The 20,683-nt window shown below is 41.3% G+C and overlaps 2 protein-coding genes across 2 annotated transcripts in view; one reads left to right on the forward strand and one right to left on the reverse strand.

Annotated features, from left to right (window-relative positions):
- Positions 1–724: 724 nt before the first annotated feature.
- Positions 725–19,585, reverse strand: LOC128935617 (uncharacterized). Its single transcript, XM_054274068.1, has 2 exons — positions 19,505–19,585; positions 725–1,287 (listed from the first exon to the last, which is right to left on the reverse strand). The coding sequence occupies exon 2, from the start codon at positions 1,277–1,279 to the stop codon at positions 725–727; it is 555 nt and encodes a 184-aa protein (XP_054130043.1). The 5' UTR covers positions 1,280–1,287; positions 19,505–19,585.
- SEPTIN7 (septin 7) overlaps positions 1,358–20,683 on the forward strand; it is a 78,429-nt gene continuing 59,103 nt past the window's right edge. The window contains 4 exon segments of the mRNA XM_054274069.1: positions 1,358–1,561; positions 1,991–2,116; positions 7,524–7,671; positions 19,430–19,603. Coding sequence (XP_054130044.1) covers positions 1,358–1,561; positions 1,991–2,116; positions 7,524–7,671; positions 19,430–19,603 — 652 coding nt within the window.

The following is a 20,683-nucleotide window of genomic DNA, read 5'->3' on the forward strand; positions in this document are numbered from 1 at the left end:
AATCACACATCATAAATACAGCTCTCCAGTATTCCAGTTTGGGCATAAATATCCTAGATTTTAAAAGGCTCTTGGAACCTTTGGATAGATACCTGTCCAAAAAGTAAAATGGAAACACAACGTTGAGAGCTCTATTGGAATAGCAAAGGCAAAAGGCATGTTTCTGCCTCTCTTGGAATCCATGTTTTCACTTCTGCACTGCAGTGGACGTTTCTCTCGGCTGGCAGCAGCATTTCCGAGCAGCCAATGCAGGCTCCCAGGGACGTACAGGACAGAGCAGCCCAGGCGCAGGGCTTGGCACTGGGATTCCCAGGGCACCCAAGCATCCCTTCGGCCCCCTAGAAAAATGTTACCTAGCGCCTGCCAACAGCTGCATTCAAATGCTTTGGTTGTGTTTTGGTGTTTTCTCACTGTGTCCTCATTCATTACGGGGGACCTGGGCATCCAATCATGTCTATGTGGGGGAAGCAGCGAGTCGATCGCCGCAGTGCCGCAGTCCCGGGCTCCCCGGGGCTAAGCGCGGCTGAGGGCCTCGCTCGCTCTGCCCATGCCGGTGCCGCTCTCCCGCCGGCCTTTCCTTACGCCACCTGTGTGGGCGGCCGCGGGCGGCGCGGGGGCCCCGGCCTGGCCCGCCCCGGGCCCCGCCAGGCGCGCACGGAGCGGCGCCGCTCCGAGCATGGTCCCGGCGCAAGACGGGGGCGGTGCGACCGCCTCGCCCCGCGCGTCAAGCCCGGCGGACATCTTTGATCCGGGCAGAGCCCGCCGTGCGGCCTGCGCGCTCCCGCAGCGTGCGCCCGGTTCCAAAATGGCCTCCGAGCGCTCCCTCTCTTCTCCGGCGCGGCGCGAGAGGAAATAACAGCGTGACTGACCCCGGGCTGGGAGGGGCGGGCGAGAGACGTGGGGACAGCGCCGGGCGGAGGGGCTGAGCCGGAAGCCGCTGTGTGCTCGGGGAGGCGGGCGGGGAGCGTGTGAGGAGCTGGGTGGAGGCGGCGAGGGAGAAGGAGGAGGAGCAGGCAGAGGCGGCGGCGGGAGCGGAGCCGCTAAGTCCGTCCGGCCGCGGGAGCGCGTAGGCGCCGTGTGCGGAAGGGCCGCGGCCCCTCGGCGGAATCGGCGTAGGGGGCGTTGGAGAATCGCCGCCGGGTTGGCTGGCGGGAGGCGCTCGGGGAGGGGGTGGCCCGCTCGGTGCCGCCGCGGCTGAGGGAGGCAGGGCGGGAGGACGAGCAGCCAGCCGGAGCTCAGCGTCAGCAGCGGCAGCCGCACCGCCGCCGGCCAGCGCCATGGGTGAGTCTCCAGCCCGGGGCCGAGGCGTGGCGGGGGGGCCGTGACAGTGTGAGCCTACGGCCGTGGGGTCTCCGCGATGGGTGGGCTGAGAGGCGGCGCGGGGAGGGGGGAATACAGCGGGCACCGCCGAGGCTCCCATCCCAGCGGCCCCGCCGCGGGGCCCCCCGTCCCTTTGGCCGCCCCCCGCCTTCCTCGTCCTCCTCCTCAGATGCGGCTCCAGCCCCCCTCGCCGCCGCCTCTCCCCCCCACCCCCCCAGTCACTTCCTGCCTCGCCGAAATTGTATAATGCCTGCGCGGGGCTTGGGGAGCCGGGCGGCGAGAATGCCGGAGATATTTCTTCTCCCTAGCTTTTCTCCCCTTCCCCCTCCATCCCGCTCCCTCCTCCCCTTTTTTTCCTTTTGCGCCCAAATTTGGGAGGGAGGAATTTGCTGCTGCAGGAATTAAAGCAGCCTTTCAAATATGCGGGAGAGGAGCGGGTGGGACTGGAATCGCGGGAGGAGGGGGAAGGAAGGAAGGGGGCGCCCGTGCGCGGGTGGGAGCGTGTGTGGCAGCAGCGGGAGCCCGCCAGCCGCCTGCCCGCCTCGCTTGCTGCCTTCTCCTGCCCTTTTTTCTCCCCTTTTTTTTTTCCTTTTTTTTTCCTTTTTTTTTTTTTTTTTCTTCTCTTGAGCATTTTTTTGGGGGGTGTATCTCGCTTGGGTCTGGATTTTAGTGGCCCGCCCGCGCTGCCCCGCCGGCCCAGCCCGTGTGCCCCTGCAGCCCGAGGGGTCCTCGGCCGGTCGTTCGTAAAAAAGAGAAAGTAGACATTACAATTTTCGAGCAGCTGCCCCGGGAGTCTGTATGAAACGCGTTTGTGAGCAGCTTCTGTTTGATCTGCTCGCTTAGCGAACCAGTCTTGCAGAATAAATTGGAGGGGTGCTTCGTGTTTGAGGAGGGTGGCTGGGAAAAGGGGCCTTTATGCACGAAGATTGTTTCAATGGGCGACTTAAGGAAAAGCAGCTAAACTTATTTTAGCGTGAAGTTGCTGGCTTCACGCTGAACCAGTTATGTGCAAATGTAATTCCAAGAAAAGACAGCGTTCAGGAATCTTCTGCGTGCAGTTTGTGTGCCGCCTCCTGCAGATGAAATATCGCTGAACAGAAGACTGTCAGAACTACCCATTCACTGAATGCTTTCTCCTGGCCATTGTAATCTCCCTCTGACTGACAATGGCTTCAGGTTGGGCTCAGTGAAAGAAATGCTTCTATATGCAGAAATACCTATGGTCTGTATTAAATCATGACCAAAAAAATGTCAGTTTATGTAATATATGCAGGTTTAGTTCCCATGCAAGTTAGATGGGCCACTGCTGTGTGTCTGCACTTAAAAGGTAGACCATACCTTCTTATGGAAGTGAGATTTTTTTTTTTTTGTAGTAATAGCTGCTCAGTGCTAAATGGTAATTTAATTTATGTCTAGAACTTTCACTGAGGTATTAAACTAGTGGTTCTCTATATATAATAAACTTTTTACCTGCTGAAAGGTTAGGAAATAAGGGAAGATGTATTTTTGTGTAGTGTTTAGTATCTTTCACTTGATGCCTGCTTAGTTTGTGGGATTACTAGCATTTTTAGCTGTTGATTTGGAACATAAGAGCGGTAATCAATCTGACTTTGGATGACTGCATTTTTTTTAAGCTGACTTGAATAACAAAAATCAATAAATAGAATTTTTTTACTTTAGGAGAGTGGGTTTCAAGAAGCCATTGCTCTAAAGGTTAATTACTGCCTTGTCTGTGTTGAAACCTGAATTGGAATCCAAGAGCATCACCTGTTCTGTGTTTGCTACTATGGCAGAAAGGGTTGTTACTTAACTAATTTTGAAATTGAAGCAGATGTAACAAGAACTGTGCATCTCATCCGTACACTGATAATAACTCACAGTATTTTCTTCTGCTTACCCATAAGGACAAGTAACTGGTCTCAGTTAAAACAGTGCTCCAGATATGTACTCAGTGCATGTGTGTTTCTGTGTGTATGGATAAAAACTTGATTGTTTATCTTGTGCAGAAATTAAAGGTCAGTTTTGTCTGCTTTGTAAGCTAAAATACAAGAAGTTTTGCTTTATTTTCTTGCATAGAAATGTCTAAACGTGCACAGAGGAATTTTTTTCTTTAACTGGCTGTCAACTTAGTGGTATTTGGTCTCTTTCATGGGGCAGGCTCATACTTTGTGTGCTTTATTTTCTTCAGTTCTAGTAACTCAGTGCTGCTGTGGTGGTTTTTTTATTACTACCTTAAAATACCCATTAAGACAACAAAGATTTACAAATACAATGGCTGCAGTTTCAAAACCTCATTTTAAGCATAAAATCAGTGAAGGAAAATTTGCCTCTGAGAAGGTGTAGGAGAGAGGACTGTAGTATGACACACATTTTTAGCTTCAATTTACTGCCAGACTGTTCACTTAACCTGTCTAGACCAGAGATGTGTATGTATGTATGAGTGACGTTCTGTTTTCTCTAAGTTGGTGCTCCAGCTCCTGAAATGAGCTAGTTAATTGCAAATGTGTGCTCTGTAATTAGAATAGCATTTAGGCACCATTTAAGTAGTTTAGTTAAGCCTCGTTTAAATTAGTAATTCAAATTTGGGGTAGTGTTAAACTGTAGGCAGTCGCAAACTATTCCCTGGGAGGGTTTGAAAGGTAGAGTGTGGAGTAGATGTCTTGCAGAGGTGGGGATGGTGGCACAAGGAGGTGAAGGCATTTCTCAGCTGCAGGGGCCAGGAGCTCAGCTCACAGAAACCAGTGATTTCCTGTTCACCTTGCTAGAGTGAGTTTCATGTATGTCAGGGATGAGTCAATTTTTTTTTCTCAGCCCTGGTTTAATGGCTGCACACGGATAACTCTGTAATGTCATCAGGCGGCTCCTTTCTATTATGTGGGGGTTTTAAATAGGAAACAATCAGGTCAGTATTTACTTTCATAACTTTACTTTAATGCAGCAGCCCTGTGAAACCAGGTAGTGGCTTCATTGTGTGGATGTGGCTGTGAAACTCCTGTAAGCCGTGGCCTCCTTACTTTACATTAAAAATGAAAAAGTAGCCAGTAGGTTCACAAGCACTTCAGAAGCCAATATGTATCCACTTTCCTTTTGACAGAGTTTGAGTTAGAGCAATGTAAAACACACGCCTGACTAAACCTTGCTCTGATGTATGTCCTGGACTTCCTTCCCCCAAAAGCCACTTAATCTTCTGCTTTTTGTGCATCAGTGCAATCCCACGCCTCAGATGTGCCTTACAGGAGCCTGCTGGTCTCAGGGGCTGGCAGGGCTGCTGCTCACAGTCACTGCCCAGCAGCCCTTCTTAAAGCCACTCATGGGGAACAGAATACTTCTGTATCTTATTTTCAAATGGCTCTTTGTGTGGCTGTTTTCATGCCACATTTCTGTCATTTAACGCAGTGATAGCTCAGTATGCATTTGAAAATAATTTTGGAAGCAGTATTGCTGAACAATATCTGAACACTCTGGGTGTTACATTCAGAAGCACTTAAACTAAAATAGAACTGAATTATTTCTTAGTGGCGCAGAAGATTTAGAAATTTTTTTTGGTCAACATTGAAAATAACATCTCCAGATACAGCTTTTCTTAATTGCCTTTATTTTCTTTTTTTGCTTATTACTATTATTGCTCTTATTACTTAAAACTATTAATAGTTGTGTGCTTCTTATTTTTTAATCTGAATACTTAAGATATTGACCTACAGCCAGGGGGAGGATTGATTAAAATGTTAGGTAGTTGCTTCCTCCCATGACCCATTGTAGCTCTAGAGGGATCAATATTAAGATACAGAACATAGTTTTGGTCTGACACTTTTAGAACAGAGGTTTTAAATGGGAAGATTGCATCATACTCACAAAAGATGTGAGACCTGAAGAAAAGAAAAATTACTTAAACTGCTCTTTTGTGTGACAAAAAAGATCAGAGGATGACAGTGGTCCTTAGAAGTCTGCTCTTAAAGTAGAAAATACCCCATATGAGGCTTCTTTCTAGTGCTGTGGGGTAAAGCATGACAGGAGAATGACCAGAAAAATAGAAATACAAACTAGGTATATGAGGTGTGCTCTTCAGCATTGTTGGTGAATGTTGAACTACAAAGTAGTAGTTTATCAAATTCTAATCAAAGCAGTCTCAATATATGCAGAAATCAGCCTATCATACAGTGATGTTATTACAAAGAAACCTTTCAGAAAGGCAGCTGAAGTCCTTGATGGCAGAATTTCTGGAGTGACGTTTGTCTGAGAAAGCATTGTAGGTCATTGGAGTTGATGCTGATAAAAATGTAAGATGGCATGAAGGTTGGTACTGCTACCAGTGATTGTCACTGAATTATGGGCAGGTAGATTCTTAGAAGAATAATGCATTAAATATTGCCTGGCTTTATATCTTGTACATTTAAAAGACCATTCTTGTAATAATTCATACTGAACTTTAAATAAAATGAAACTTGACCTAGTGAGGTAGTCAAAATTGCCAAGATTACTTAAGTTAACATTAACATAAAGCTTAAATCAAACCTTTTCCAGTGTTGGCCAATTGCAGTGTTTGAATTTCATTTATGTGTAATTCTGTTACAGTGTGCAGGAAATTCTAGTGTGCCCAGCAGTGTCCTCTGCTTTCCTTTTTGTTCTTTTGTAAGAGCCTTACCATATGATTTTATAGCCTAGACTGATATGTAGCTGCACTGCAGTTGAAAAATCCTGTCTTGATTGTATGTGTTTTCTATACACAGTGTATGAAAACTTGTGTGTTCATATGGTGGTGTGATTAGATGAGCTTGCTGATGTAATGGAAAGTTAACCTTACAGCAGAGTAGTTTTCAGCTGGGTGTGTGAGCTAATCTCACTTGTTCGATGTGCACTTATCAGAACTGATAGGTGGAGCAGTTCCTGGGTGAATCTAGGCCAGCTGCTTGAAAGGAGGCAGTTCTGCTGCTCCGCCCACCCTGCTGCCTCTTCAGCCCAATAGTGGGTCAGTTCATGGAGCTCAGCTCACAGGGTCTGCCTGTTTTTCTTCCTCAAAATGGTTTTTCTTTCTATTAGTTGAGCTCCCTGAACCTTTTATACCATATGATCACAGAAGTGTTGGCCTGAAAAAAGAAATGCAAGTGGGGTTGAGGCAAGAGCTGGAGCTTGAGCTGACCACTTGGGCAGTAGAGAGCTGTGTGCAGCCTTGGTTTAGTGTGTGCTTTGGGCTGGTGTGACCCGGCACTGCTGCAAGGAGAGGAGAGCTCCATGTGCTGTTCCCACCCAAACATGAGTCCTAACGTAGGCTGGCACTTGCTGTGGTGGTGTCCCAAGGCAGCAGGGATATGTGGTACTTGGTCTCGTTGTACAACTTGTTTATTTCCACTCTGCTAGTGGCGATTGGGAAGGAGGAAGACTGTATCCTGTTGGAGGAATTAGTGCTGATGGTTGAGAGTGTCATACTCTCCTCTTGGTGAGAGCTGGTGACTTACCCCAGGATAAACACAAGTGGGCAAAGTTTAATGGCTTTGGTTTCAGCTCCTGTCACACAGTCCTTGATAACTGAATGGGTGAGGTGAGGCTTTTTATTGCAGGCTGTTGAATCATTGCCTGTGACATTTATGATAATATTATATTGGCATTAGGACTTTTCTAGAGTGAGTTTTTTTCCTTGCAAAACTGAGGCCCTCATTAATGATGACTGCAGAAATCTCACGGTACAGAGGGTCTTGTAGTCATGACCAGATCCTGACTGTGGTGGTATCAGAGTTTTAGCTGACTTCCTGTTATAAAAGGAGGAAAAAAAAAAAAAAAGAAAAGGAAAAAAAGCGGTTTTGAGGCATTGAAAGCTGTTGCTGGAGAAATGTAATTCTCTGGAAGCTTTCTGACAGCAGAGGCTTTTCTGAATGTGTGATCTTACCAATATGCACTGTAGCAAAGTTCCAGATGCTGGATTAAATGTAATTTAATGCTTTCACATTTGGGACAGTGAAAATTTCCAAAGTAGACTGATGCAAAAAAACACATCCTCTTGTTCCTCCCCATCCTTTGCTTCTGGGAGCAAACATGTCCTTATTGTTGTTAGTAAAGGTGTATTAACAAACCAAGAGATTCAAGATTATCTTAGTTTCTTCTTGGGAGGCTTTGCCAGATGGTGTGAAATCAAGGTCTGAGTAATCCCTTGATGATGGGTAAAGGGAAGGAAGCCATCCTGTTGCCTTCTGTGTTCTTTATTTTTGTAGCCCTTAGCTGAGGTAGAACTTAGAGGAGAATGGTCTGCAAACTGCTGCAGTATGGTTCTGAAGTTTGCAGTCACCTCCTGCTGTTCAGCTGTGCCAAATATTGACCTTCAGTGCTCTTATTTGCAATTCTGTGGGCATCTGCAAACCGGTAAGTTCTCAGAGCAGTGGAAAGAACCTGCAGTTTCTATCTGAGAGACTGAACAATGAGGAACAAGACCTTAAAGAGACTGAGGCAAAAACCGTAATATGTGGTTGTTGTACAGTTGAGGATTGTGAATAAAAAAAAATCTTTTCAGTCAATTAAAGAAAAAATGGCTAAATGTTGCAACTTCAAAACAATGCTGAAGACTAGATGCTTGAAGGGAGGAGAAGGTCGGGGTAATGAGCCCCCCCCATAAAAATTTGGCAAGGAAAGCTGGGAATTTCAGCAGGGAGTTTTTCCTTACCAGCAGTTTCAAATTTAGCAAGTTAATTTTTGAGCTGGGTGGTGGTGTTCCTTTTCATGTCTTTAACAAGAGGGACTCTATAAAAGGTGTTTTGAGGTTCATTCTGTTTAGAATTCCTGAACAGTTGAAATTTTCAGCTGGGGAGGTCAAAATCATATTAATATTCAGTATTTTGTGCAGACCAAGTTAAGTTATTTGAATGTCAGTATATTTATAATATACTGATCATCAAATGTAATATACACTATTATATACAATATACATTAGCAATGAAGGGTCACTGATGTGTTGTTTGTCCAAACACATGCAAGAGTTAATTTGAAGAAGACTTTGATAGTGATTAAGACACAGCTTCTGCAAAGGAGTATTAATAGATGGCCTCTAACCTGGTTGCTGAATGATTTTCACTTGTCCCTGGCCTTGTGATCACCCTGCAAGGCATCCAGTGTCCCCCTAGGTAAACATGACTGTTTTTTGGTATTTTCAGTTCTTTGTGGCTGTGGGCATCAGGAAAGATCCTGGGTTTCCTGTGCTTTGAGTTGTGTTTCTGGCTGTGCACCTTGCCTGCTGAGTACTCTGGTGTGGCAGCAAGGTGTGGAGAGGATTTAACTCCCACTTGAAAATTTGGCAGGGCTAATCATGCGGGATAGCTGCTCAGCTGGTGTACATGTTGGACCATGTACACCATGCTCTTCACAGCCAGCTTCCTGCCTAAAGCCAAAACCAAAAGGATTTGGGAAGTTGAGAAATCAGCAGCTTTGGTGCTGTTAATCACTGGGATGGTTTGCAATCCAGCTGCGGCTTCACTCCTCACTCCTCTTAAGTTCTGTCATCCAAAGCAGTTTGACTGCTGGTGATTTGGTTGCTCTCAGATGTGTTGCCTTCCTCTTTGAAAAACATGAGCAGTAAACACCAAGTTAAAAATTAAATCTTTGATGTAGAATAAATGACATAAATCTTTAGGATTGCAAAATGCCAAACTATTTTACAGACGAATGGCAGTGTTATCAATTATATATTGTAATAGTCTTATTAAACGTGGATGGTAAATTTTACTGTAGATATGGACCATTCTTTGTATCAGTTGCCATTGCAACTCACAGGGAAACAATCTTAACTTTTACTTACTATCTTCCTTACCCAGTAATTATAATGGGAGCTATCTTTCTGTGGTATCTCTCTAGCTTAAAAATAAAGATAATTAAAAACAATGCAGCCAGCCAGCTGTGTTTCATAACATCTAAATTTAACACATGAAGTGGTTTTTAATACTTGACTTGGCATAATTCTTTGAAATAGCACCTGGGTCTTTTTTAAATCATCTTGGTCTCATTAGAATTCTTTATATTCTAAAGAGAGAACTCAGTGTGGAAAGTTAAAAGGGAAAATTCTCCAAGTATTAGTAATGTAATAATATCCCTATGGACTCCTCTCAAGGTTTGATGAACCTTGTAGTAGAAGAATTGAAAAAAAATATTATTTCAGCATATCATGGAAATTGTAATTAAAAAGCCTAAATTCTGTGTTTTGGTATCATTAAAATATGCTGTTATAGGGGGAACAGGGACATGTGCCTTATAATTTTAGCTCAAAATACCTGCCATGGTGAAACCAGCAGGACTTTGGAAAGCTGCTCTATGGCAGAGGGTAAGGAGTTCAGCATGGAAACTACTGTAGGAAAATATGAATATACAGAAAACCAGATGACTTCCATATTGGAATGATTTGCACCCAGTGTACAGGAATGTGTGATAAAAGCCTTTCTCCCTAGTTACTTCTCAAAGGAGAATTGTGCACGTTAACAGAAGAATCAGGATGAATAGTGTCATTTCTCTCTTTAAGGGGAGCACACTTCATTTAGACTATGTTGAATGTGCTTGAGTATTTTTGCATGAGTGATTCACCTCTCATTAGCATTTCTGCACCTACATGTTCAAGAAATTTTACTAGATCTGATAGTAACCCTTTGGGCTGGAACTGTAAAAATGCTGTTTCTTGTCCTGCCATCCTTACAGCTGCTTGATGAGGAGGCAGGATGGGATGTGCTGCTGGGGAGTTCACTTCTGTGGGGGTTCCAGGCATTGAACAGAAGGAGGTGCAAAGTGCACACCTGCAAATGCCTTTTTCAGAGTCCCTTGGGTGAAACACTGCCAGCTGGATTGCAGCAATCTGCTCTTCCTGGGAAGCTGGTTTCTGTGCTTGGGTTTATATGAGATACCTGTGCTGTTGCTGCTGCTTCACCCAGAGATTTGGTGTGAGAATCAGTTGGTTTGGGTTTGTTCTTGGGGTTTGTTTTTTTTTTTTTAATTTTGTGGACTTTTTTATCATCCCCTGCTGAATCTTTCAGCTAACTGATCCATCTGTATGCAAATTTTGAAGGAAAATGCAATGTTAGGGTGAACATGAAGGAACTGAAAAAGGACATGACAAAGGAACTAAATGATACATTGTGGCAAGGCATGTTAGTTTGTTTCTCAACACTTACTGTGCTTTTTTCCTTCTGTTTCCAGTCCTAAGTGAGATTCGAAATGGACTCCATGTAGAGGCACTGACCTACTTGGGGGAGAATATCCATTTCCTTAAAAATGGCATTTTCAAAACCATAGTTTAGTTGGTGTCATAGGAGATGAAAGTGTCAGATAAAACTGCCTGAAAGATGCCGCCATTTTGGTATTGATTGGTAGGGTTTTTTGGGGGGTTTTAAAATTATTTTAAAACTTTTTATTTACATGTCTTTTGGGAAATATCCACAAGGTAAATACACATGAGACATGTTAAATATGAAATTGAATGGCAGATAGTTTGTTTTCATTCTTGTTGGAGTTGTTTGTTTGTGTTCAGTGGTTTTTTTTCCCTTGGAGGCTTTGTGTCCAGGGATCTTCCATACTTGGGTTTGGTTTGTTGGTGTTTTTTAATTGTTTTTCTTTTGTATCTTTTACCTTCAGCCCTTGGTTCAGTGTTTGTGCTGGAAAAAACATTTAAGGACAGCAAAACTGAGGAAGAGTTAGGGAGGTTAATGGTGGTGATTGATGCACCAAGTGATGTGTGCTTGATGCTGTTCCTGACACGAGGTCCCCAGCTGCCATTTCATTTCGACCCTGACTTTATAGAGTGGAAGATAATCGGTCACTTCACTGTCAAATGTGATTTCTAGTCAGTCATTTCAGTTGGATGCAAGTTGCTGTGTGATGGTGGTTTGTGTGCTGCTCTCTGCAGGCAGACTAAGGGTTTTTTTAAAGCCAGAATAAAGGGGAAAATACACACTCAAGCAGCTTTAAAATAGTATTTTTGTACTTTAAAATTTCATCTAAAATGCAAAAAAGGTTTACTTTATTTTCAAGGAATTAATTGCCTAGCTAGTTGTAGTGGAGGGTGAACTATTACAAAAAAATGTCAACATGTGTGGCTGGCCTGAATTATTCTGTAGAGTCATTGTGGGTAGAACTTCTTAATACTGGATATTTTAGTTATACAGGCCTGCTTTTATAGTTTGACAGCTTTCCTCCTTCTCTGCCCCTTCTATAACTATAATTAGTTACTGCTTAACTGGCTTCATTTTCCTGTAGTTGTCAGCTTTCTTGCACTTTGGCTACTCAAAGAAGTGCAGCACTGGCTGTGTTGGCTGTAGCTGCTGTGCATATTTATTGTACACTGGCTCTGAAGTCTCATATTTTTTTCACTAGAGAACTTAAGCTTTAGTAGTGTGCCTACAACATCCTGTTTGTTTTTCTTTGGAGTTTTCTGCTTTCCTCCTGGATGTGCTGCCTGTAGCTCTACAGACAGATTATGCTGTTTGCTCTTTCTGGTGCAGAGTCCTTTTGCTCTGTATTTCAGCACTATTTTTAATTAGCCAAATGATGGTGTCTGATATGGGAAAAAAAGAGGGAAGCCTAAAGCTCATTCCTCACCTGCTCACTCACTATGCCCAGTTTGATTTTGAGGAACAGTGGAATTAGTGCATTCAGTGGATCAGTGCTTGAAATTAGCACTTACTGACTTCTTCAGCTTGTGCTAGAGACCAGAAGAGATCCTCATTTCTTAATTGTGGTTATGCATTGAAAGGATTTTTTTTTTTCAATCCTTTATGGAAATATTTTTTATTTTTTTCTAATGTAGGCCATGCCCTCAGTTCACACTTGGAAACCAAGTTGTTGTCTTGCAAAGAAAGGCTGCAGCTGATGTCTCTTTGAGGGAATAGAAGTGCTCATTTCCTTTACATCAGTGCTAGACTTCTGCCATGCAGATTACAGCAGATGTTACTGACCCAGCAAATATTTTTACTTCATTTGAATAGTGAAAGGACAAATGTATTCATAGATGCTCAGCTTAAGTTTAACTTTGCAAATAGATCTGATGAGTTTCCCTTTTATATTGTTATTTCCACACTTTGTTCCTTTGTTATTTGGATTTTTTTCTGTTAGTTGTTTTTTTAATATGGATTGTGTTTATTTTAAGGGTTTTTGCAGAGAAAAAGGTCAATGCTGAGGTACTATATATTATCTTAATGAGTGCCCATGGATTGTAGAAGCATTATTACACTAAATACTGCTACCTGAAGCCTCTATTTTAAGAATGCAGTAACAAAAACTGTAAGTTGTAAGATGTGCAGTTGTGTCTCTGAGATGTGGGAGGACAAGATGGGGAGATGTCTTAACTTGTTTTATGTATTGCCTCTATATTGACAAGCTGAAAAAATGCAATGTTAGATAAACTGTAGAAAATTTGAAGGGATTTTGAAGATGTTGGTAAGGCTTTCCTGCAAGCTTTGGAGGCTTCTCTGTATTGATGTGGAGACTTCAAATAACTAGCAGTGTTAGAAAGAAGAAAATAAAAAGTTACAATGTCAGGGGTAGTGGAGGAAATAGGAGTAAACAATGCTTATAGACCAGTTGTTATGCATAGAACCAGAAACTGTCAAACGGGTCATACTCACAGCATGGTGGTAGGATATTGCATAGAAATACTGTGGCTAAAGGATTTGCAGAAATTCAGCTAAAAGTTCTAAAAATACTATTTTAATTCTTCATATCATTGTTAGAGCAGGTGCAGATTCTTATGTTTTAACAGAACTGAATAAAGTAAATTGTATATAAAGAAAACTTGCCCTACATCTAGTTACCTTACCAAAATAAATTGACACCATTGGAAATGTAAATTGTAGAAAAAATACCATGTTCAGAGGATGCTCCTGGTTCCAGCTGTGTGAAATGCGTGAAGAATGATCGGCTTTTCTTTTCATTGTTGATGACAAAAAACATTGCTATCATATGCCAAATGCAGAGGGTATCTGCCCTTTCTAATATCACTCTGTGTTATGGTCAGATTTCAACAATTTTTGGGTTTTCTGTGATATTCCTGGGTACTTTTAAAAGCAGTATTTCCTAGGAGTGACTAGAGGAAAAATAAGTATTTCTTAGAGTGAGTTTGATTGAGAAGCACTAAAGCCAACTTTGATTAGAAAGGACAGTGACTCCTTGATGTCACACTGCTTTTCTGTTTGGTCTTCTATTTTCTGTCCAGCTGTCTTCATTAATATTTGCTGCTAGTTTGGCTATGTCATAAATCCTCAAAGAGTTTTCATAACATCATACTACAGGCTGTTGGTTGCTACCAGTGCATAGAAGCTGCACTTACCCGTGTTGAGTGTGAGCTGAACTCTCAGGTTGCTCAACACAGAGGTAAAAAATGGCTTTAGCTCACCTTGGACTTCTGTCTCCTTTTTGTCAGAGAGATAAGGTGTGCTCTTTTATCAGGCACTGGACCTTAGGCCAGAGGCTCTCATCTTTTGGTCCAGATGGTAATATGTGAAGAATGACTTTAAATTTATCATTCCTGAACACAGTCATTCCAGAATAAAGGAGAAAGGTAAATTACAGTGTCTGGGCAATAATGAAGATGACAGACTTATTTAAAGAGAAACTACTGGGGTTTTTTTAATATCAGTGATCTTCTTTAGAACTGCTTGTGAAGCCACTGATGCCTTGTTTCTCTTTTCACTCATTTGCATAGTTAGAGCAGTTTGCTGCTGGCTATTAATTCATTGATTCAGATGATGGATCCAAAAACAACACCAGCTCTGCAGCTGGTTTATGTGGGCTGTGACATTTTGCTTGAGGGAGACGTACGTTAAAGCAACATTGAGTACACAGAGTAGATGCACTGAAAGTCATCTGAGGCCAAGTTTATAATTGTATTGCTTGCCTTCATTTGTGCTGAGTTAGATTGGAGATTGCTGACAACTATAAGAAGATGAAAATATTAGAATACTTGATATACAATGATAGCTGGAATGCATCATGGGTGATTGTAAAGTGATACATGTGGACTGCTGTGCTGTATGCTCAGTGACAAGCTGTGAACATTTTTTAGAGCTCAGGAGTGAAGCCTTGTGTACAGTTCACAGTATCATCAGCTCAGTGCTTGGAAGGATTCAAATACATTACATGTTGGGAATTGATAAAACGATGAGAGTAAGAGATAGCACATGATCAGACCTTGGATCTGTGTTTGCCTCTCGGACACTGTGTGTAGCTCTAGCCCTGGCTTCCTCAGAAGAGTACAGAGCTAGAGTAGAGTTATGTAAGAGCAGCAGGAGCAATCAGAGACATGAAATGGCTTCTTTTGAGTGCAATTAGATGATTAGGACTGTTTTCCAATGAAGATACTATTGTGCTAACAGGAGGTAATTTTGAAATTATATTCATCCTTTTAACAATGTACAGGGGCAGTCCTTGCTGCAGGGACTTTTGTGGATGCTGTTTGTGATTATAAGAAGAGTGTGCATGGAAGAGAAATTGGTCAAATGCCGTTTAAGTGAAGAAATAGCCCATCCTAAATGCTTGCGAGGTGGATCTTTGGTGACTGTTGAGGTGTTAAGAGAAACACTGCTCTGTTTGTTCTGCTGTGTGTGCTACCTTAGATGTATGTTTCTGGCCTCTGGTGAAGGCAGAACTTTGGTGTGACCCATGTGGCTGTTCTTGCTGGGTGATAGGATTTCAAATAGTACTGCTTTTGTCCAGGGAAGGAGGTCCCTGTGTGCACTCAGTGAGCTTGATGATGTTACTCTTCTTTCACAGTTGAAAGCAGTGATGTGCTGCATGATACCTGATAGTAATGTATTACTTAGGGTGGTTAATACTAAAATCTTGGAGTACTGAGGCTGCTGTGGGATCTGCAGTATCAGTTATGTTCCAGGCTGTACAGCTCGCTCCAGTTCTGCTGCAAATGCATCTGTCTTCCTCCCAGAACAAAGGGAGCTTCCTCCCAGAGCATCTTGTGCCACCTTTCTGCAAGGCACAGAGAAGGACTGGCATTGATCAGCAGTGCTTTGCTTTTTTGAAGAGTACAGCAGCAGTGTACCCAGTGTGCTGAGCTGGTATGGCTCTGGGTGCTGATAGACCATGAAGGGGGCTGTCGAAACAGAAAGCTTATATTGCATTACATAGACAAGCAGAAGGAGACTTCAGTGACACTTTGAAGTGCGGTTTCCATCACAGTGTAGAGTTTCTAAAAATAAATTCAGACTCTGGAACTATGGGATTGATTAAAAATTAGGTATTAAGATGCAGAAGCATCTTAACTGCTGGCCTAGAATTTGCTATTAAGATGGGGTTTTTTACTAACTTTTTTAGTATCTATGTATTGAAATACTCAAGCCTGGGAAGATGTTTAGTGACAAACAGGATTTTTATGTCATACAGCTTTTAGTTAAGGTATTGTAAGTGTTGTGTTGGGGAACTGTTGTAGACCTCTTGTCATGCACAGAGTTAGATGTTGTTGAACAGACATGTAGCTTGTGTTCCCTGCTTTGTTCTTTATTTTCTGGCTGTTGAACCATGACACTTGTGCCCAAGGTTGCAGCAGTGCTCTAATGCTCAGTGTTGCAAATGAAGTGAATTGACACTGTTCACTGAGTGTGTAAAGTGACTTAGAAACACATTAGAATCACATCCCCTTAAAATCCTGGGAGACATTTGTGAGGATGATGGCTTTGGCCTTTGTACCTTTTCCAGACTAAAATAAAGATGCTGTGTAGTAGTGTGGTGAAATGCGATTGCATATTCTAGTGAACACCTCAGAAGAAGAAACATGCCTGAACCCATTACAGGTTCAGATAGCATATGGCAATCAAAAATGTGTTGAATACCTGAAGTAAAAAGAGCTATTGTTTAAGCTGCCTGTATTGATCATTAAATGGCTGGAGTTTGTGTAGTATATTACTATGAAATTAGGTTGTTTTATGTATAATCCAAACTAAATTAAGGTTACTAACAAAGACAATTTAGGAGGCCTGCAAGAAAGGTGAAGCGGGATTTTTAACAGGAGAGGATAAGGGGAAATGGCCTTCAGCTGACAAAGAATAGGTTCAGATTAGCTATTGGCAAGAAATTGTTTATTGTGAGGGTGGTGAGGCACTGGAACTGATTGTCCAGAGAAGTTGTGGATGCACCATCCCTGGAAGTGTTCAAAGTCAGGTTTGATGGGGCTTAGAGCAGACTGACCTAGTGGAAGGTGTCCATGCCCATGACAGGGGGTTTAGAAGTAGATGTTCCTCCATACCCCTTCCATCCCAAACCATTCTGTGATTCTGCTTAAAATGCTGCTTCCTAAGCATACTAGATGGAAAATACTGAGAGTTACTTTGATCAAATGTAAGTAACGTTTTCTTCTTTTCTTTTCTTTTCTTTCTCACACTGCCCCTATTCCTCTCTCTGGATTGCGGCTGCACCTGCATGGACTCGTTGCTGCAATGGTTCAAATTCATCATTTTGCTGGACTACTTCTGGATGTATTCTCCTGATATCTTCAATGGTGAAAATGATGGAAACGTGTTGTTTACAAAGTAGCTGTAAGTATTACCTTGATGCAGATGTTTTACAGCTAATGTAGGAATAGAGGCAGCATGAGGTTTTTAGTAGATGAACTAAAATTGAGCTTAGATAACAGCTGGTTGAAAATCAAGAAGGGGTAAAAATCAAGGGGAAGGTATTGCAAGTATTAGAAATGTGAGATCTCATTTGGCACCACGTTCAAGACAGTGGAAGTCAACTTTTTTACCAAAAAAAGTACTAAGTTCTTTTAAAAGCTGTTGCAGGAATTAAAGAAACTCAATTCCTAATTTGTTTTGGTCTCTTTAGAAGTGGCAAATTATGAACAAAGGCAACCATTTAAAAACCAGTATGTTGAAATTTTCAATTTTAATTGGTGTACCAGAAATCTGAATCTGGCATCCAGCTGCAATTTTTTAAAAGGCTTTTTCCTATTGAGGGCAAATGCTCACATTAAACACAGCATTAATGCCCAATGTAACATTTGATACATCTTCTTCTTTCTGGTTACTACTATTTTTATTTTGTTATCTAAAATTGTGGGTGTAATTAATCTAGACCCACTTAATAAAGCAAACAACCCAAAATTTGCCATCTATTCTTTTTTAGCATTTCATACTCAGTGATCTAGAAGTACAGAGGGGTAAAACTATCTGAAGTGTGGATCTCTTTATAAAGGGAAAGAGAAATAACTTTAGTTCAAGACAAGAATTATATGGAAACCCATTCTTTTAAGCAAAAGAATTAGCTAATGAGGCAGTGAGGTGTTTCTGGTAAACATGACACACATTAAAAGATATGTAGATACTAAAAAATGCAGGTGGCTGACAAGTAGAACTATTAGGAGTGCCTGACTGTGATTAGATATTTCATATCTGGTAGGATGAATAGGAGTTCCACATCCTTAATGGTTATTGAGGACCTGCACTGTTAAGGAGCCCTTTAATATCTTTAACAGCACTGACCTGCATGTCATGTAATATCTCTAAAGCATTGGCTCCAGCTCAGGGTTTCAGATTGTGATAAATTCCATTCCTTACATGCAGTAATAGATTGGAAAATTAAAACAAATATTTGGATTTTAAATTCCTGGCTGATTTTTAAAATACTTTAAAACCTTTCAGATGAGATTATAGCTGCACCAAAGGCTATATTGAAACAAAAAGCTTCTTTAAAGAAGTACCTCGATGACACAACACAAAGATTCCTACATTTAGGGAAGTAATAACATTTGTTGCATTATGAGTATTTAAACTGGAGCCTCTAACTTAGTCTTTGCAATGGTGTAGTTTTGTTTGAGATTATTAATAGTTTATTTGCCAAATGGAGAAATCAGTTGGGTGACTTAAAACACAGAGTCCATTTATGGACTAGTGCTGTTGGATTGCCAAGAGGTTAGTTCTTGCATTCAATACTTTAAAGGTGATAGTTTTATATCCTTGCTTTAATTAAAGAAAAATTTTTAATTTAAAAATTCTGAGTTTATTACTGCTTTGAACTTATTCTGTTAGTTTTAGAAAGAAAGAATTTCAAAAGAAATGACTCAACCACATACCAAACTTGAATTAACCAAACTGTATCCCATACAGAGAAGTTCTGAGCCAAGAGTGCCTGCAGGAGAAAAATTTTTTACAAATTATTTTTTAGAATTCCTCTGTTCTCATTAAGATAATTTTAGGCAGTGGAATTTGAACTTGTAGACAGCACTTCAGCTGTGTGGGTATGTACAGCTCTCAAACACTGAAACTGAGGCAGTACCACCATCACATGACATCCTCTCAACTCTGCATGGACATAACGCCTAAAGGCTGAAATCACTGCTCCATGACAAGCAGTGCATTGTGTTGCTTTTAGTAGACAGTTGTCTCAAGAAAGTGTTTTCAGAATCTTTGTAAAATATCTAAATTGCCCAGTCTCATAAGACAATCCTCAAAGCTGCTGTGTTAATAAACAAACAGTTGTAGGATTGTGCTGGAAGAGTGGTGTAAAGGTAGCACAGCTGAGCTTTGAAAGATTGCTGGGTCTAGTACAGTGAGGAGGAGGCATTTTAAGTACCTCCAGCATTTTCATTAATGTGGTGAGAAGAAGTAATGGCTAACATCCAGAATTCTTCTCTTGTTTCACAGTAGACACTATTTTGGGTAAGTTTTTCAGAGTACAAGGCAACTGAAGTTTTGCCCGTATGGAGAGTTTATGCAAGGCATGCTGCATTAGTGTAAGTCTGGGTTTAAAATGAAGGCCTGCAGTTGAATGACACAGAAGCAGAGGTCTCAAGTTGATTCCCTTCATGTTGAGGCAGTAGCACCATGACTTGTAAATACAGGAAGGGTGCATTCATACTGCTGGCCTGTGTGTCAAATGGGCATTGGTACAATGTTAATTATGTTTTAATTTGTTTGCACATGCTCACTGTGCAGGCATAATATGGCAATTGCATTTGCCCAAAATACTCCTAGTGTACCTGAGTTTCTGTGCCAGTTTTTCTGACCATCCAGACAAAAAATTGTTTTTTGTATTTTTTGCTGCAGTTCATTGTACTGTCTTGAATGTAGACAGCTTGGGCTGTTGAGAGGTTGGGTAGATAGCACTTTTCTACAAATGTGAAAATGAAGTGAACATTTCATTAACTAAGAATACAAGCCAATTAAGAAATTACTTGCTTTCCTTTTAACTTTGTCTTTTCCTAAATATCTCTTGCTTTAGCAACAGAAGAACCTTGAAGGATATGTGGGGTTTGCAAATCTTCCAAATCAAGTTTACCGAAAGTCTGTGAAGAGAGGATTTGAGTTCACGCTCATGGTAGTAGGTAAGTTTCCTTCTTTGTTTTGAGTGTTGATAGTTAGAAGTATTTTGACATAGTTCTTAAAATCTGTGATGATGATGTAAGTATGTTTTGCATGATCTCCGGAGAAAACATGGATCTTCCCCTGCTGGACTGATAAATTTAATGAGGAGACAAATAAATAAATGATGAGAACTATGTAGTTCATATGGTCTTAGGAAAACAGTTTGGTGTGAATCTGTTCTAAAATGCTACTTGCAAGTATGACTGAAGTAATTTGAATTTGATTGTCATTTGAATAAAAAAGAAATTTTTGTGGTTGAGTGCAACACGGCAAACCTTGTATATAACCAGGCAGTAGGATCCTGTCTGTCCTGCCCTTCTGTGGCCACAAAACTGTGCTGCAAAATCAAAGCATCAATTTAAACAAACCTTTCTAGTTTGTATGGTTGCAGAGAAAACCAAATGTAAACAGTTTGTTCCCTATGGACTACCGTAAATGGGAAATTATTGTTAGTTTGAATGAATAATGCCATTCAGAACAGTTCATTTAGGCTTCAGGGATGACCCAAATTTGTCATCTTTCCTGCTAAGGAATCTCATTTCTTTCTTTTTTCTTGCTCTTTTGAGTACTTTTATGATAATAGACTGTTAGTAAAGTTGGGTACATTCACATGTAACTGATGCTACTGGATATGTGACCTTGTTTTGGCATGCCAATCAGCAAAATAATAATAATAATAGTTTAGAAAGTGTTTTATAATAGCCATCTGTCATTTTGTTATCTAGTTTTATCTTTTGCAATTTGGCTAGCTTGATAGTGCTTTGTTTTGTCATCAACACAATAGATTTCTTGTGCAGGCTTTATGTGCATGTAGCATAACAGTACTATTGACAGTTAGAAATCAAGGGGAAATTGGTGCAAACTCATTGTATAGGTCATGTATATTTTTCTTTTGATTACAAAAGTGAGCTAGAATTTTAAAACTTGAGGGTTGCTTTCTTCTTTTGGAACTTGATGACAGGTTCCTTTACAGTCTAGCATCCAAGTACATATTTAGTACAAAACTGTTCAGTCTAAAGTAAAATTTGGCTTTCTGCTAT

This window comes from Melozone crissalis, unplaced genomic scaffold (assembly GCF_028551555.1).
Source record: "Melozone crissalis strain CALT ecotype California unplaced genomic scaffold, PUWL_Pcris_2 ptg000016l_1, whole genome shotgun sequence".
In the NCBI taxonomy this organism is placed as follows: Eukaryota; Metazoa; Chordata; class Aves; order Passeriformes; family Passerellidae; genus Melozone; species Melozone crissalis.

Bases quoted from the DNA above. Each gene is read 5' to 3' on its own strand.
- LOC128935617 (XM_054274068.1), bottom strand. From the start codon at position 1,279: ATGGCGCTGGCCGGCGGCGGTGCGGCTGCCGCTGCTGACGCTGAGCTC.